The sequence below is a fragment of the Acartia tonsa genome, chromosome 10, assembly GCF_053477335.1.
Source record: "Acartia tonsa isolate MP-2025a chromosome 10, ASM5347733v1, whole genome shotgun sequence".
Taxonomy (NCBI): Eukaryota; Metazoa; Arthropoda; class Copepoda; order Calanoida; family Acartiidae; genus Acartia; species Acartia tonsa.
This window is the reverse complement of record NC_137269.1, coordinates 22,839,252-22,853,620: the sequence shown is the minus strand read 5'-3', so window position 1 is coordinate 22,853,620 and position 14,369 is coordinate 22,839,252. Positions and strand designations below refer to the sequence as shown.

General features: G+C 32.8%; 1 protein-coding gene across 1 annotated transcript; it reads left to right on the top strand.

The window, feature by feature from the left end:
• Positions 1-4,135: 4,135 nt before the first annotated feature.
• Positions 4,136-9,843, top strand: LOC145329653 (methylcrotonoyl-CoA carboxylase subunit alpha, mitochondrial-like). The gene is made up of 9 exons (XM_080173996.1): positions 4,136-4,253; positions 4,803-4,933; positions 5,884-5,967; positions 6,910-6,981; positions 7,329-7,442; positions 7,804-7,965; positions 8,355-8,443; positions 9,004-9,118; positions 9,706-9,843. Exons 2-9 carry the CDS (start codon positions 4,847-4,849, stop codon positions 9,718-9,720), a joined length of 738 nt encoding a protein of 245 aa, XP_080030122.1. The 5' UTR covers positions 4,136-4,253; positions 4,803-4,846; the 3' UTR covers positions 9,721-9,843.
• Positions 9,844-14,369: the final 4,526 nt, after the last annotated feature.

The following is a 14,369-nucleotide window of genomic DNA, read 5'->3' as shown; positions in this document are numbered from 1 at the left end:
AGATAAAAACAAAAAAATTGATACTTAGAAAATATTTTTGTAATATATCTCTAATAATATTTATCTTTGAACTTTCTCTAAAATGTAATGAAAAAGTTTGGTTTATTTTATAAAATCATTAATTAAATACCGCTTTGTTTATGCAGGTATAGTGACAAAAGAAAAATTCTTTAAATCTGTGGAAAGCATGATATTTAAGAATTAAAATGTTTAAATAGAATAAACAAATATCATTTGCTGCAAATATTCAGCATAAAATATAGCAGTCTTTCTATAGTATTTACATAAAAAAAAGCATTTTATCATCGTAAAATAATCTCGTAATGTGTCGAATTTAATCAACACACACACACACACACACACTCATTCACTTACCTTGGGCATTCATGTTTCCCTTTTCCATTCTCCGTCCCCCTCCTTATCTTTTGTGGTACAAATGGTACCAATGGATTTTGTTAAGTTGAAGTATAGAAACCAAACATTACTAAATATTGTAAAAGTCGCAGTCCCTTCAGTGTATTTTAAGTTGTAAGTTTGGACTAGTACGGGAAAATTTCAATAGCTATAAAAAGTAAATAATTTTATTCCCATAACTGAAAAAACATGTTATTTTATTTCAATTTTTGTATAGGTTTATTGGTAACTGACTTGATTTATTACCTCAGGAACCATCTTTACATTGTGTTTAGGATTAAGATAAAAGCCTTGCTTTAATTAATGTACATCCATGAATAACAGATTAATATTAAAAGAATATAATTTGTGTTGTCTCTTTATCTTATTCCATGTTTTGAAGTATTAAACAATCAAGTTCTGTGGAGTCCTATGTATGTTTGTGTGTGTGTGTATTTGATTTAACCTGGCTGTGCTGTACTCAGAAAACGCTTATAGCAAATTAATTCATGTTTCAAAGATTGTTTCTTTTAAATATCTTTTATAGATTTTAGTTAATTAATCAAATATAATCTAAGCAAGAATTTTACCCAAAAATAAAAAAAACCATAATAGCTAAAAACTTTCTCAATCTATAGTAAAATCCCCCAATTATGTGGGGGCCTAATCGTATTTTTAGCTCTGCAGTATGTTGAAGCTTTTTTAGCAAGTAGTAAATATTGAGATAGGATGAGGTTGCTATGTTACACAATCGACAACTATAAATCAGCTGACCTTATACCCATATTTGGTAATATCTTTTCGATTTTTGGTAAAAATCATTTAATCTCCCCGTAAAAAGAAATTACAAACTTTTTTGGTTAGTTTAATATGTATGTAACAAAAGAATTTATTCTACTCTAAATTTGCAAGTAAACTTCAACAAAAAGATTGTTATTTGTCGATTTTGATAGGTTTTAAGATATGTATAATAAAACTCAAAATACAACGATGTTTTCAAGGGAATAAATTCGTTTTTTTAAAGTTTGATTTATTTTTAAATGGGAAGTATTTAAGACTTAATTCTCAAAACAGTACTCTTAAAAAACATTAATCAGTGACATATATCAACTTTTTCCCAGCTTCGTGAACACTTTAACAAATATTTTAACCCTTTGAGGACGATAATTTGAAACAAAAAAATTTTAAAATATTTTAAAGAAAGAGAGACAAAATTATAAATACAGTTTTTAATAAAAATAATGAAATTTAAAAAAGATGGAAGGAAAGGGAAGTGAGAGAGGGACATATAATCTCTAAAAAATGATGAAAAAACGAAACTAAAGTCGTAGTATCTTTTTAAAAAATCTTTAAGTGTAGTAACTTTTTTTGTAGTTGGGTTGATATTCAGTGATTGAACAATGGAAGAAAAAGATTAATATTCAGAGATAGGCCAATGGAAGAAAAAGATTAAGATTCAATCTAGCCAATAGAAAACTAACATACTTTTAGAAAATTGTTAGGCTAGTGTTAATGCCGGTATTATGGAGGGGTTGAGAATTTCCAAAATTATTCTTATACCCTGTTAGAACTTGAAGTCATTATTTTTAAGGAATAGGGCCTTGACGTTGGTTTGGGGTTAAATTTTCATTTTTCTCTATTCTGAATACTTCAGTAATTAAACAAGTCAGCTGTAAGTAAGTTAAATTATGAAAATACATAATTTCATCAAAAAATTAGCTGTAATATTTGCAATTGGAATATTTTTATCACAAATGGAAAATTCTATGGAATAGTTTCTCAGACCACCAATTGTACAGCAAGTATTGCCCAGGTTCTACGAAATACCAGAAAAAAAAATTGTTTTACCAGAAAAGTGGTAAAGCTGGTCAACCTGGTAAAATATACCAGTTTCGTGGTAAATTTTACCAGCAAAAATTTTAGCCAAAAAATTAGTCAAATTTTACCATTTTTTTTGTAAAATTTGACGAAACAAAAAAACCCGTTTTTTGTGTTTTAAATTAAAAACAGCTCTTCATAATCAGTTGTAGTACTTTAAAATAATGACTTCTATACAATGAAGCCTAAATTTAAAATTTTTTTTTTTTTTTTAAATTTTACCACTTTTGGAAGTTTTACCAAAAATGTGGTCAATTTTACAACTCTATTTTTCAGGTTAAGTCCGAATTTTCGGACTTAGACAAAAAAACGCAATTTGGTCAATTTTTACCAAAAAGTTGGTAAAATTTGACAAGGTATTTTTTTAGGCTAAGTCCAGATTTTTGGACTCTGACAAAAAAAATGAACTTGGTAAAATTTGACCAACTTTTTGGTAAAAATTGACAAGGTAAATTTTTAGGCTAAGTCCAGATTTTTGGACTTTGACAAAAAAAAAAACTTGGTAAAATTTGACCAACTTTTTGGTAAAAATTGACAAGGTAAATTTTTAGGCTAAGTCCAGATTTTTGGACTTTAACAAAAAAAAAAACTTGGTAAAATTTGACCAACTTTTTGGTAAAAATTGACAAGGTAAATTTTTAGGCTAAGTCCAGATTTTTGGACTTTAACAAAAAAAAAAACTTGGTAAAATTTGACCAACTTTTTGGTAAAAATTTTTACTTTTTATTGAATTTTTTCGCATAAAAGAAGCTAACTTTTTTTTAAAACCTTGAAAATTATTTCATCATTTCTTTTAAAACATCCTCCCGCATCGTCAAAAATATATCAAATTTAATATTTACTTATTTGAGCTAGCTTCATACGAATTAAAATTAAAAGAAAAAAATCCAGGTGTGTGTGTTTACGCAGATGTGCCGTGTGCATTTGAATTTATCGATTTTTCATCTTTAATATAAATATAAGCTTTCGTATATTCCCCTGAATGTTTCTAAAAGAAAGACAGAGATTTCGAATTATAGAGTAATTTCGCTACAAAACTTATATTTTTAAGTTTTGAAATTTATGGCACCTCTGTGCGCGCATGCGCACTATTGATAAGCTTATGATTATTTGAATATAGAGTGCCAAAAATAATTATTAGTTTTGATTCAATTTAATCAAATATTTTGAATCAAGAAGTAAATTACTACTCAATTTTCTCTAAATATTTAAATTTGTAGAATTTACAATTTGTTTGGAAGATTTTTTTTAAGCAAGATGTTTAAAAATGTGGCAAAATTGTGGAACAACAATGTTTCATGATTTCTATATTTATGTTGTCTTTGCCAACCGGAAATACCACCGAGATGGGTTTTTAAAAGATGAATGCCACATTTTTTCGGCGTTTTTTAGACATTGAACGTTGACGATAGAATTTCAAACAGAGTATGTAACATAAAAATACTGAATTTTAAATTATTTTTTTAGCAATTTTTCTAATGTCTAACACAGCTCTAAATAGATGCATTAATTAATATGCAGCAAAAATGGATTGAAGATAATCTTTTTTTTTCTATGAAGGCCGTACCATCAAAAGCGAAATAATTAAATAAATCATTGTATATTAGATTTCGCGAATGTCGCGCTTGTTATTCATAGCGTAAAAAATGTCGAAAAAACGCGGCAATATCTTTTAAGAACCCGGCCGGAAATAGATTCTATATGGTTAACAACTATATATATATTTAAATATTTTTTTTTAATATTGAATGCACTATATTTTTTTATATTCTATCGAATATATATTTTATATGTCATTACAAAACTATATTACATTTAATATTAACATTAAAAAAAAAAAACATCAATTTAAACTTTCGTAACCCTGTAATTAGGTATTGGCTTCAGAAGTACAGTTCACCACGGTCCACGCTTGAGCTAGCATCACCAGCATGGCTCTGCCTAGGCTTATAATTAGAAAGGCCAGGGTATTATTATTACAGGTATTGTGTCTTTAAAGGGACTGTGAACGTAAATTTTTCTCATCTTAATATCAAATCTTAACATTATCTTATTCATAATATCTCACAGATAGAGCAAAACGCGCTTTTGTTTGCTTAAAAAACGGCTTTTTCCGACGATTTTTATAAGGTACAGGGAAAGGAAGAAATTTTCCGTATTATATAAAATGTCCATTAAATTGATTTTTTGGTATTATCCTCTTAGAAATTTTTTTTTCAATATTGAAAATTTGAGTCCCCCCCCCCCCCCCCCCCCCGACAGCGAACTATGAACTCTGGCCGCAGCGCTCGGCTCCCTAGCCTGCCTAGCCGCAGCGCTCGGCCCACTTGCCTGCCTATTATTTATTTCAAAGTAAGGGAAGAGTGGTTTTCTAGGGGCTGGGTTTTCTCTGCTTGAGTAGACACTCTGAGGGAAACCGCGAGAATCCTAGTGCTCTAACTCTTTTTATTTGTTTCCTAAAGTGGCACCTCCGCCCCAACCCTTCCTTTGTTACCTACATTTTATTGTGTTTTAGTCAAAATTTATTATAGGTATTAAAACTGTGGCAGTTTACAGTGACAGCGACAGAAACTCTATGCATGTAGCCATGGCGGACGAAGCTGTTAGAATTGGTCCAGCTGCCTCACAACAGAGCTATCTCAGGGGAGATACTATTTTAAAGGTATATTATACCAGAGAGAGGAGATACTGTTTATTAAACTAGTGCCAAAAGTTTTATAATTACGTTTACATTTTCGTTGGTTTACAACTTTCGACATCAGGACTTTAGTGAATTTTGATTGGTTAGCTCAATAGGTTGAGTGTTCGAACGTTTCAACCACTAATATTAATCCAAGGGGTAATTTTGTTAATCATCATTGAGGATTTACATCAATTTATCGACCATTGTTTTGTCTTATCCCTTTATATCTCTGACATTATACTGTTAGGTATTAGTTTTAGATGGACATTACAAGAATTGATTGATTAAAATAATCCTTAAATAAAAGTAACAGGATGTTTGTTTGTCTTCGTTTGTAGCGAAATATCTAGCGTACGTACACGTCTCTCCTCTACATTGAAGCTTATTGTATGTCTCGGAAAGGTTTTAATTTATACATGGATTTTTTTATAGGCCTAAGAAAAATTACCCCAAAAATTTTATTTTTTAAAAACTTTGAAAAATTAAAATTCAAGGTAGTGGGTCGGCTCTTTCCCAGCCCCCCCCCCCCCCCCACCTCCCCACACCTTTCACATTGCAAAAAAATGGGTGTTGTTTTTTGCTTAATGGTGTGATTGATAATTTAAATTGAAACTTGGAAGAATCTACCTATTAAGATTTAGAATAACTCTTATATGCATCATCCTATTATATAAAGCAGTAAGACTTTTTTTCTAAATAACTACTGATCCGATTGGGTTCTCTATTTTAGGTAGGCATCACATAGGTCCTGAGTTGGTTTTATTCTATTTTCTGATCATATTTAAGCCTTAAGATGGATTTTTTTTACTTTTTCTATTGAAACTAAAATAAAAAAATGTTGGGATCTATTTCAACTCACCACTAACTCAAGTGCCCCTAGAGGCCTCTAGGGGCTTAGTTACTATTGACCATACACTGTATTATCTTAGGTTGCGGCGGAAACCGGCTCCGATGCTGTACATCCTGGCTATGGATTTCTCTCCGAGAATGTCGAGTTTGCTAATCTTTGCCAGGTAAATGCAGGGAGGGAGGGGACAATGGGCTGTTAACTACACGTGTCCCCAAACTTTTATAATAACGTATTCTTATTCGTTGGCTTAACAACTTTGGGGATTAAGTGATCCCTGATTGGTTGGTACATTAAGTTGAGTGTCCAAACGTATCAACCACAAAAGGTAATCTATGTAAGGGGTAATTTTGTGTATCATCAATGGGGTTGTACATGTACAGTACATCAATTTGTCGACCATTGTCTTATCCCTTAAGATTCTTGGGTAAATGGATATATTATTACCTGGATGTTACACCAGTTTTTCATGTACTCTAATAAAGCGGTACTCACAGCGGGCTAAAATAAAGATACACCCTTATTCCTCCCTTACAACACCCCCTTACCTCCTTCTGGGTAAACGATCTGACCAATATATGAAGTCCATGTTAGGAACCTAAATTCATGACAACAAATTTCCATGATATGTCATTAATAATATCCACGTGTATTTTATATCCCTGGACAGGTAATATTTTCCATTTGACTGCAGGGAGGGAGTGGATATTAGACTGGAAGTTATACTGGTACCCAAAGTTTTATAAACACGTTAGCTCACAACTTTAAATCTTGATTGGTTCATTCAAACTAGCAGTGTCTGAACTAATCTAAGGTGTTGTTTTGTTCAATATATTTGGGGATTTATATATGTATATTTCGTTCATTATCTTGTCCACGGTCATTAGTGTGAGGAATGGGGTTGACAACACACCCCTTAAAATTAAAATTATGTAGATTCCCCCCCCCCCGTTTTTTAAAAACCTCTAAGATTACATCCCTTCCCGTAAAAACCCTGTGCACGCCACTGTACTGCTTACGTTTTTTTCTGGTTAATTTCAAGAATGTAATATTATATTAATAAGAATGATACCTACCTTTTAATTTAAATTTTTTTTTTTTTTATCAGGAGAAAGGAGTTATATTTGTTGGTCCACCGTCCACTGCCATTAGAGATATGGGTATCAAGTCTACATCTAAGGTAAATGATAGAGTAGCTACTCAGGAACTTATTTTGGTTGATTTCAAGTAGAAAAAAATAACACTCTATACTATACCGGAGTAACAGGATGTCTGTTCATTTGTCCTGTACGATCTCAATCTTCTGGTCTTCCATAATTTTCAGGGAATGTTTATGCTGTTTTTTTGGCGGGGGGGGGGGGGGTATGACACCGCTTCTTGGAAAAATGACCTCGAATATTTTCATTGGTAAAAACCCTCCAACCATCCTCTTTTAAGACGAAACACAAGTAGGCTCTAGGAAAAGCAACTGTGTATTTAAAAGAAGTCTGTCGTTACAATTTTTCTAATATTTAACCTGTTTTTTAGATGATCATGGAAGCCGCTAACGTACCTGTAATCCACGGTTACCACGGAGAGGACCAGAGCCTGGACACCTTGAAGGCGGAGGCAGACAAGATCGGGTTCCCTGTTATGATCAAGGTGGGAACAAGGACAAGTATGTCCACATGTACCGAAATAAAATAGTAAATAATATAAATATAAAACAGGATGTTTAATATGGACAATGACATAATATATTTCAACTTCAAGGCTCGATTATAACATTATACCTTAGGTATAATTCTGGGAATCAATGTTAAAAAATAAAAGGAATATGTAAGTTATATAAATTAGATATATGTATGTAAAGAAATGTAGTGTTATATTTTTCTACCATTGTGTAATGATATATAGTACAGTCAGACGGAGTGACGGCATACCTTATTGTAGAGTAGCTGCTAAATTTTATATTGTTTTTATTTTTCTACCTGTGGAAAACTGTTATTTGATATTGTCATAGGCTGTCCGCGGAGGGGGTGGCAAGGGTATGAGGATTGCCATGACCGCTGGCGAGTTCGAGGCCCAGCTGGAGTCTGCCAAGCGCGAGGCGATGAAGTCCTTCGGTGACGAAGTGATGCTCCTGGAGAAGTTTGTTGTTGACCCCAGACACGTAGAAGTTCAGGTCAGTTTTGTTCCAGGGGAAATTATCAGGAACGCATGGGCTTTTTATTTCACTAGTCCCCAAAGTGTTATAATAACGTTTCCTTATTCGTTTGCTTAACAACCTTTGAGACTTTTATTTAATTTTAATTGGTTGCTTCATTATGTTGATTGCTAAAACGTTTCTACCACTAATTGTAATCTTCAGAAGGGGCAATTTTGTGTATCATCATTGGGGATGTATATCAATTTATCGGCCATTGTCTTATCCCTTTATATCCCTGGGAAATTATACTTGATTAATGCCTATGGAGAGAGATGGTTGATTTAAAACGTAGTTAGACATTTGTATAAAGTTCCAAACATTCTTACTGCCTTGCTAAAATCTTCTAACAACCTATCTCTATTTAGGATGTACCCAAGCCTGGTTTTCACTGCCTACCCCAGCGGGCTGCCTTGCTAAAATCTGTGCTCAACTTCTTAAAGAAGGCTATTCAGGAATGGGTTATTAAATGATTTAAGACGAAGTAAAATATTGTTTAAGTTTAAAAAAAGATTGTACTAAAATAATTTACGTTTCTGTAGACACAACGGGAAACATGGTTCTTATGGGATAGGACAAAAGACGAAGTATTGAAATTAAATCAAGATTTACCTAATAAAATTAGGTACTCAAAGTTTTTGAGTTGACGAATAAGTAAACTTGTTTCTGAAACTTTGGATACCATTATGATATTTACACCATATTTTACCCTCCCTGCCTGGGGTTTAGGTCTAAATTTATCTAATATTAGTACTTGTTTGGGACAGGGATCTAAAGGGACAAGACAATGGCGGATAAATTGATGTACATCAGCAATGATGATACACAAAATTACCCCTTCTGTGGAGTATAATTAGTTGTTGAAAGCTTTAGACACTTAACTTGATTAATCAACCATTCAAAATTCAATAAAAGTCCCTAGAGTTGTTAAAGTAACGAAGAAGAAAATAAAGCTTTGGGGACTAGTGTAATAAACAGTCCACTTCCTTCCTTCATTTAATCCTCCATAACTTAGGACCCCGCGTTCCACGACTCCATACGCCACGTGAAGCATATAATCAGTAATGCCGAGTACTATGGCCCCAGCCTGTTCTTGTTAGCCACGGATGTTGTTACTGCTTATGTTTTCCAGGTAAGCTTTCCCTTTATTTTTTCTCGTTCTGCGTTTTCAAAGATGTTTAGTTAGATAAGTTTGCTGATTTTTTTGCCACGTGTCAAGATGCCTGTAGGAAATGAATGAGGGGGGAGAGGGGGAGTCGAACCTACACACTTTTATTTTTGCTTTCAAAAGAAAAAATTTAGGTGTGAGAGTAAGGGGGAGGGGGGGGAAGTTCTGACACATTTGCGTAAACAGCGAGTATAGGCTTTATCTTTGGGACGGACGGACGGACGGACGGACAGACATCGTTCTACTTTGTATTATAGATTAGATATTTAGTAGGGAGGGATGGGACATTGGGCTGTAAATTACACTAGCCCCCAAAGTTTTCAAATAACATTTTCTTATTCTTTGGCCTAACAACCTTGGGTACTTTTATTGATTTTTTATTGGTTGGTTCATTAAGTTGAGTGTCCTAACATTTCAATCACTTATTGTAATCTACAGAAGGGGTAACGATGTGTATCATCATTAGAGATGAACATCAATTTATCAGCCATTGTCTTATCCCTTTATATCCCTGTAATTATCTAATTAACTAATGAGCAATTTTATTCCAGGTTGAATATCAGTGATACGAGGTCGAATGGGGCCGGTGCCCAGCAAATCCAGGAGGTTGCGCAACAGTTTTCGGCCAGAGCAGTAGAATCAAGAAAAATATGTTTAAGTGTTGTTTCAATCAATAAAGATAAAAATGAAAACAATTTATTTTTTATTTTTGCGATTTATAATGTTTTTCTATAATTAAGGTCAGTCGTTTTTTACCACTTTCTCGTGATTTTTACCACCCGTTTTTACCACAATTTTTGGTAAATTTTTACCATATTTACCCTATTTCTGGTAAAATTTTACCAATTTAGGGCAAAAATATTACCAGGTGTTGAACAGTTTTACCACTTTTTCGGTAAAATCTTACAGAAATTTGCGGTAAGATTTTACCAAAAAAGTGGTAAAAATTGGTCAAAATCTGGTATAAATTTGCGTCCTAAAATGGTAATATTTTACCGGAAATCTGGTAAAATTTTACCGATAATTGTGGTAAAAATCGCTGGTAAAAAGCGTGAGAAAGTACCACAAAAAGTGTTTTTACCACGGTTACGGTAAAATTTTACCACCTTTTAAATCGTATAGGCTGGTAAAATTTTACCATAAAAGTGGTAAAAACTAGGTTTTTTTATGGTATTAATTCCGTCCTGGGTGATTGTGAAGCTTGATGAAATCCAGAAGCCATTGATTTATGTCTGCCAGGACGGTCAATTCAACTATTCTACAGCTAGGAGCAATGGTTATAGGAGCCTTACACAATTTCTGATAGGGATGATACAATATCAGGACAATTTAAGTTGGAATGGGAAAAATGAAAACAAGACCTTTGAAGAGCAGAAAGAGGAAATTTATGAATATAACTACACTAGTCAAGTTGCTCAGACTGGCAAATCTGTAAATGAAAAAGCTGATGCTGAATCAGAAGTTATTTTAATTGTTCTCTTTGGAATACGCACAAAGTTAAAGCAGACAATTTCACTACACTTATGAAATCAACAGAAAGAAACTCATTCTTGCAAAACATAGCATTTATGTCCTTCACATAGCAAATTCTTGCAAAACATAGCATTTATGTCCTTCACATAGCAAATTCTTGCAAAACATAGCAAATTCTTGCAAAACATAGCATTTATGTCCTTCACATAGCAAATTCTTGCAAAACATAGCAAATTCTTGCAAAACATAGCAAATTCTTGCAAAACATAGCAAATTCTTGCAAAACATAGCATTTATGTCCTTCACATAGCAAATTCTTGCAAAACATAGCAAATTCTTGGAAAACTTAGCATTTATGTCCTTAACATAGCATTTTGGTCCTTCACATAGCAAAATCTCACAAAACATAGGTTTTTCTGACCTTTTTCTACCAGGAGATCAGAACTAAATCAGAACACACATAACAAGAGTTTTACATAATTTAACTCTGCATAAATTATGATAATTCATTATTATTACCCCTCCCCCCCCCCCCCTATTTAAAATTTACCCCTGCATAAATTATGATAATTCTTTATTATTACCCCTCCCCCCCCCCTATTTAAAATTTACCCCTGCATAAATTATGATAATTTATGCTGAGTTAAATGTACTGTTTGAACTTCTATCTAACAGGATATGAGAACTTAATCAGAACACACATAACAAGAGTGTTTACATAGTTTACATAGCTGGCCTCTTTTGTGTCCATCATATGACATGGGAGGTGGTGCCATGTAGGAAAAGTGGCATTGCATTCTTGGGAATTTAGACTGCATAAAATGCTCCTCAACCTCCTTCCCATGTCATATGATGGACTGAAAAGGGGCCAGCTATGACGCCTTTTAGGCCCTAGAATGCAATGCCACTTTTCCTACATGGCACCATAGCTGGCCTCTTTTGTGTCACAACCTCCCAGTTCTCATATCCTGTTAGATAGAAGTTCAAACAGTACATTTAACTCAGCATAAATTATCATAATTTATGCAGGGGTAAATTTTAAATAGGGGGGGGGGGAAGGGTAATAATAAAGAATCATCATAATTTATGCAGGGGTAAATTTTAAAAATAGGGGGGGGCGGAGGGGTAATAATAATGAATTATCATAATTTATGCAGAGTTAAATTATGTAAAACTCTTGTTATGTGTGTTCTGATTTAGTTCTGATCTCCTGGTAGAAAAAGGTCAGAAAAACCTATGTTTTGTGAGATTTTGCTATGTGAAGGACATAAATGCTATGTTTTGCAAGAATTTGCTATGTTTTGCAAGAATTTGCTATGTTTTGCAAGAATTTGCTATGTGAAGGACATAAATGCTATGTTTTGCAAGAATTTGCCATGTTTTGCAAGAATTTGCTATGTTTTGCAAGAATTTGCTATGTGAAGGACATAAATGCTATGTTTTGCAAGAATTTGCTATGTTTTGCAAGAATTTGCTATGTTTTGCAAGAATTTGCTATGTGAAGGACATAAATGCTATGTTTTGCAAGAATTTGCGATGTTTTGCAAGAATTTGCTATGTGAAGGACATAAATGCTATGTTTTGCAAGAATTACCTATGTTTTGCAAGAATTTGCTATGTGAAGGACATAAATGCTATGTTTTACTTATGTCCTTCATCTTGCAAAATCTTTGTTAAGGGAGACAAGTTATGCCCTTCATCTAACAAATTCTCACATAAGGGATGCTACTTATGTCCTTCCTAGGAAGGTGACTTCTGTCCTAATTAAGGAATGACTTTGTTTTCTTTCCATGATCCTAGATTTGAAATCTGCATAAAATTTTAAGGATTTTTTATAAAATTCGTTTTTTATATAATTCATTATTTAAAAGCGCAAATCCAATTTAAGTTAATAAATTTTGACCAATAGGATAGGTGGATTGGAAACTACCTGCGCTCTAATTGGTTGAATGATGTACGTCACTTAAAGGGCGAATATAGGTTTGATATGATATGAGCTTATATGAAAGGTGCAATTCCATAGATTATAAATAACTTAAAAATATTGACATATTCAATTGTATAAGTCTGTTTATAGCTTAAAACCCGTCAATCTCGAAAAAAAAAATTTGTAACTAGTGTGGTTCCCTAAGAACTCAAACACCCTAGCATCACACAAGGCTTCGTGGCAAGGTTGAATTAAAAAGCTTTCGTTAAATGATAGTCGTAATAACGTGGAAACCAATTAATCAGGGGTAAACATACCCTCCTTCTACCTTCATAAAGTAAATTATTTAAAAGTTAAAAAAACATCAAATAATGTAAAAAGTAAAAAAAAATTAATCAATAAAATTTTCTTGGAGGAAGAATGATTTCAAATCCCTGTTTTTTTGTGGCCGTGTGTGTGTGTGTTGAAAATGCGTACAGAAGGGTTGTTTATATCATCATGAATTAATCAAAGATCTCTGTACAGAAAATAAACTTTAAGACGTGTTATTTACCCTGTCAATACTCCTGATGCCTTTCTACGCAAATTATTTTTATGCTTTTTAAAAAATTAAATAAACTAGTATATAATCTACAATAATAAACATTTAAATTATCTTTTAAGGTGCGTGCCAATGTAATAGTCAATCAAACTTAAGCAAAATAGTCAAAAAAAAGTCTTGTAAAGGGCTAAATAAAACGATTTTGTCGGCAATCTCATTTATTATATGTTCAATTGAAACAGAAAATTGCAAAATCTACTTAAGGATTTTTTTGAATTTTTAAATTTGGCATAGATATTCTAAAACTATGTAATGGCACCTTTGATATAAGCTCATATCATATCGAACCTATATTCGCCCTTTAAGCTTCTCCAATCAGGGCGCAGATAGTTTTCAATCCACCAATCACAGATGTCAAAATTATTTAACTTAATTTGTATTTGCGCTTATAGATAAAGAATTATACAAAAAACGAATTTTATAAAAATTCCTTAAAATTTTATGCAGATTTCAAATCTATTATATTCATTAAAATTCTTTCCAATTTTTAAAGCTTAATACATATACAAGTCCAACAAATCCATCCTGTGAACGGGTTGAAAATTTACAGATGACCAATGACACTATTGCACATTGCAAGAAACCATGTTTGACAATGAGCTTTGAGTTGGACGAAATCGGTCGTATTTATCACAATGTTGATGATGGCTATGTCCACTTCAGTATCAAGAAGGAAGTTAACATGATTACAGATGTGTATGGCTATGATGTGCTTAGTTCCATTGTTGATCTTGGATCTGCTCTTGGTCTCTGGCTAGGTCTTTCTGCACTTGGTATTGTCAACACACTGATTCACTTTGCTGTAACATACAAAAGTAAATGTTATCACAAATTTCTTAGAAAATAGGAAAACTGCACTCAAAACTTTTTGCAGTAGAATAACTTCAAGTTTTGATCTGTTTTAAGACAAATTTGTGTGTGTTAATATGTTTAGCATATTTAAAATTCTCTTATTAAGATTTAGTTCGTGTTCAAAACTATTTTTCTCATATTCATTCGAATCCGGTGGATAGGAACCAGTTCTAATACATACGAAAAAACTATGTCTAGCATCGTATTATATCCAGCTTTCTATGAATATAAAATGTACAATCATAAGACTAAAACCAGTTTTTTAGCTGGTGCCTTCGGCACCTCGGGGCTAAAAAAATCTTCCAATTTTTATCATTTACAAAACGGCCTGCTTTATTGCATCAAGATCCATGACAGATCTA

Excerpts from the sequence above, each read along its gene's own strand:
- LOC145329653 (XM_080173996.1), top strand. The coding sequence starts at position 4,847 with ATGCATGTAGCCATGGCGGACGAAGCTGTTAGAATTGGTCCAGCTGCC. Across the intron at positions 4,934-5,883 it reads GGGGAGATACTATTTTAAAG|GTTGCGGCGGAAACCGGCTC; the intron begins GTATATTATACC and ends GTATTATCTTAG. Across the intron at positions 8,444-9,003 it reads TTAAAGAAGGCTATTCAGGA|CCCCGCGTTCCACGACTCCA; the intron begins ATGGGTTATTAA and ends CATAACTTAGGA.